Source organism: Cyprinodon variegatus, unplaced genomic scaffold, assembly GCF_000732505.1.
Source record: "Cyprinodon variegatus isolate N-32 unplaced genomic scaffold, C_variegatus-1.0 Scaffold1322, whole genome shotgun sequence".
In the NCBI taxonomy this organism is placed as follows: Eukaryota; Metazoa; Chordata; class Actinopteri; order Cyprinodontiformes; family Cyprinodontidae; genus Cyprinodon; species Cyprinodon variegatus.
The window spans coordinates 6,002-7,106 of record NW_015151775.1 but is presented as its reverse complement, the minus strand read 5'-3'; the positions used below and the strand labels follow the sequence as shown (position 1 = coordinate 7,106).

The 1,105-nt window shown below is 35.1% G+C and overlaps 1 protein-coding gene across 1 annotated transcript in view; it reads right to left on the bottom strand.

Annotated features, from left to right (window-relative positions):
* Window positions 1–6: 6 nt before the first annotated feature.
* LOC107102806 (macrophage receptor MARCO-like) overlaps window positions 7–1,105 on the bottom strand; it is a 4,008-nt gene continuing 2,909 nt past the window's right edge. Inside the window, exon 3 of the mRNA XM_015402242.1 lies at window positions 7–487. Within this exon, the coding sequence (XP_015257728.1) occupies window positions 357–487 (131 nt within the window). The 3' untranslated portion in view covers window positions 7–356. The remainder of the gene's footprint in view (window positions 488–1,105) is intronic.

Here is a 1,105-nt window from a genome sequence, read left to right as displayed (position 1 = left end):
CTTGGAAAATGTAGCATCTGTATCATGAATATGGAAAAAAACTTCTGGCCCCTCCCAAGACTTTACAATTTGCTCCAAAAATAAGTACAAAATGTACCTAGAAGGCCAAATGTCTGACTGGTGACTTGGCTTTCCAAGTCCAAGAAGCTGTTGGTCAGGTATTATATAAAGGACTTACTCCATTAAGAATGTGTCTGGAATGTTATGGATGATAAATTGTACAAACGAAATGAAATGACCAAAGCAAAAAAAAAAAAAACATAATAAAAATAATAAAAAAAAAAACATATATTCTGAAGCACGCTGCAGTCTAATATAACTCTGTTTACGCAGTAAACTCCATCTTCGGTCTCCGTCTATGCACATTGCACCCCCACATCCTCATTATGCTTACAGTTGTGAACACCAACTTCAGAGTGACGACAGTTAAAGATATCAGACTCTGTTCCTGTGCACTGCAGCTCATCCAGCCATATCTTACCGACACCTACAAGAAAAGCATAAATTAAACAAACTTTCTGAAGAACAATTATAAACAAGATTGAAGTACCTTATCATTTTCACAACAATATTTTATCTGTTGTTTTCCCACTAACTTTTGCACAATCTCTTCTGAAAATATTAGTACAAACTATGTGAAAAGACTTAACACCATTCAAAAAAAAAGAGATTAAATAACCACTTGTAAAATAAATCCAGTTTGCAGTATGTTATGGTGGCCCAGCCAAGCACACTTCTTCTGGCAGCCACAGGAAGTAATAGCTGTATCTTTCCAGTATTGGGTTCAATAGTATTATTACTTAATAACTCCCTTATTTCTGCTGTTAGGAAGTACTGAGTTGTATTTGTTCCTTTTCTCTCATTTCCCTTTTCATGGTCTGCTCCTCAACTTTGTTTTAAAATTTGGGGATGTTAATGAAACATTACTTTAGCTTTTCATATTTTAATTAGCTGCCCTGGTTGTAAAGGCTGCTATGGTTATGCATTATAACAAATGTCCTCAAAATAAAAGGCATGAGAAAATCCCTGCACTGTATCATTGGTAGTTTTGTGTGTGACCATATAATCTTTTAACTAGCAGATGAACCTTTTTGCTTTAGCCCAG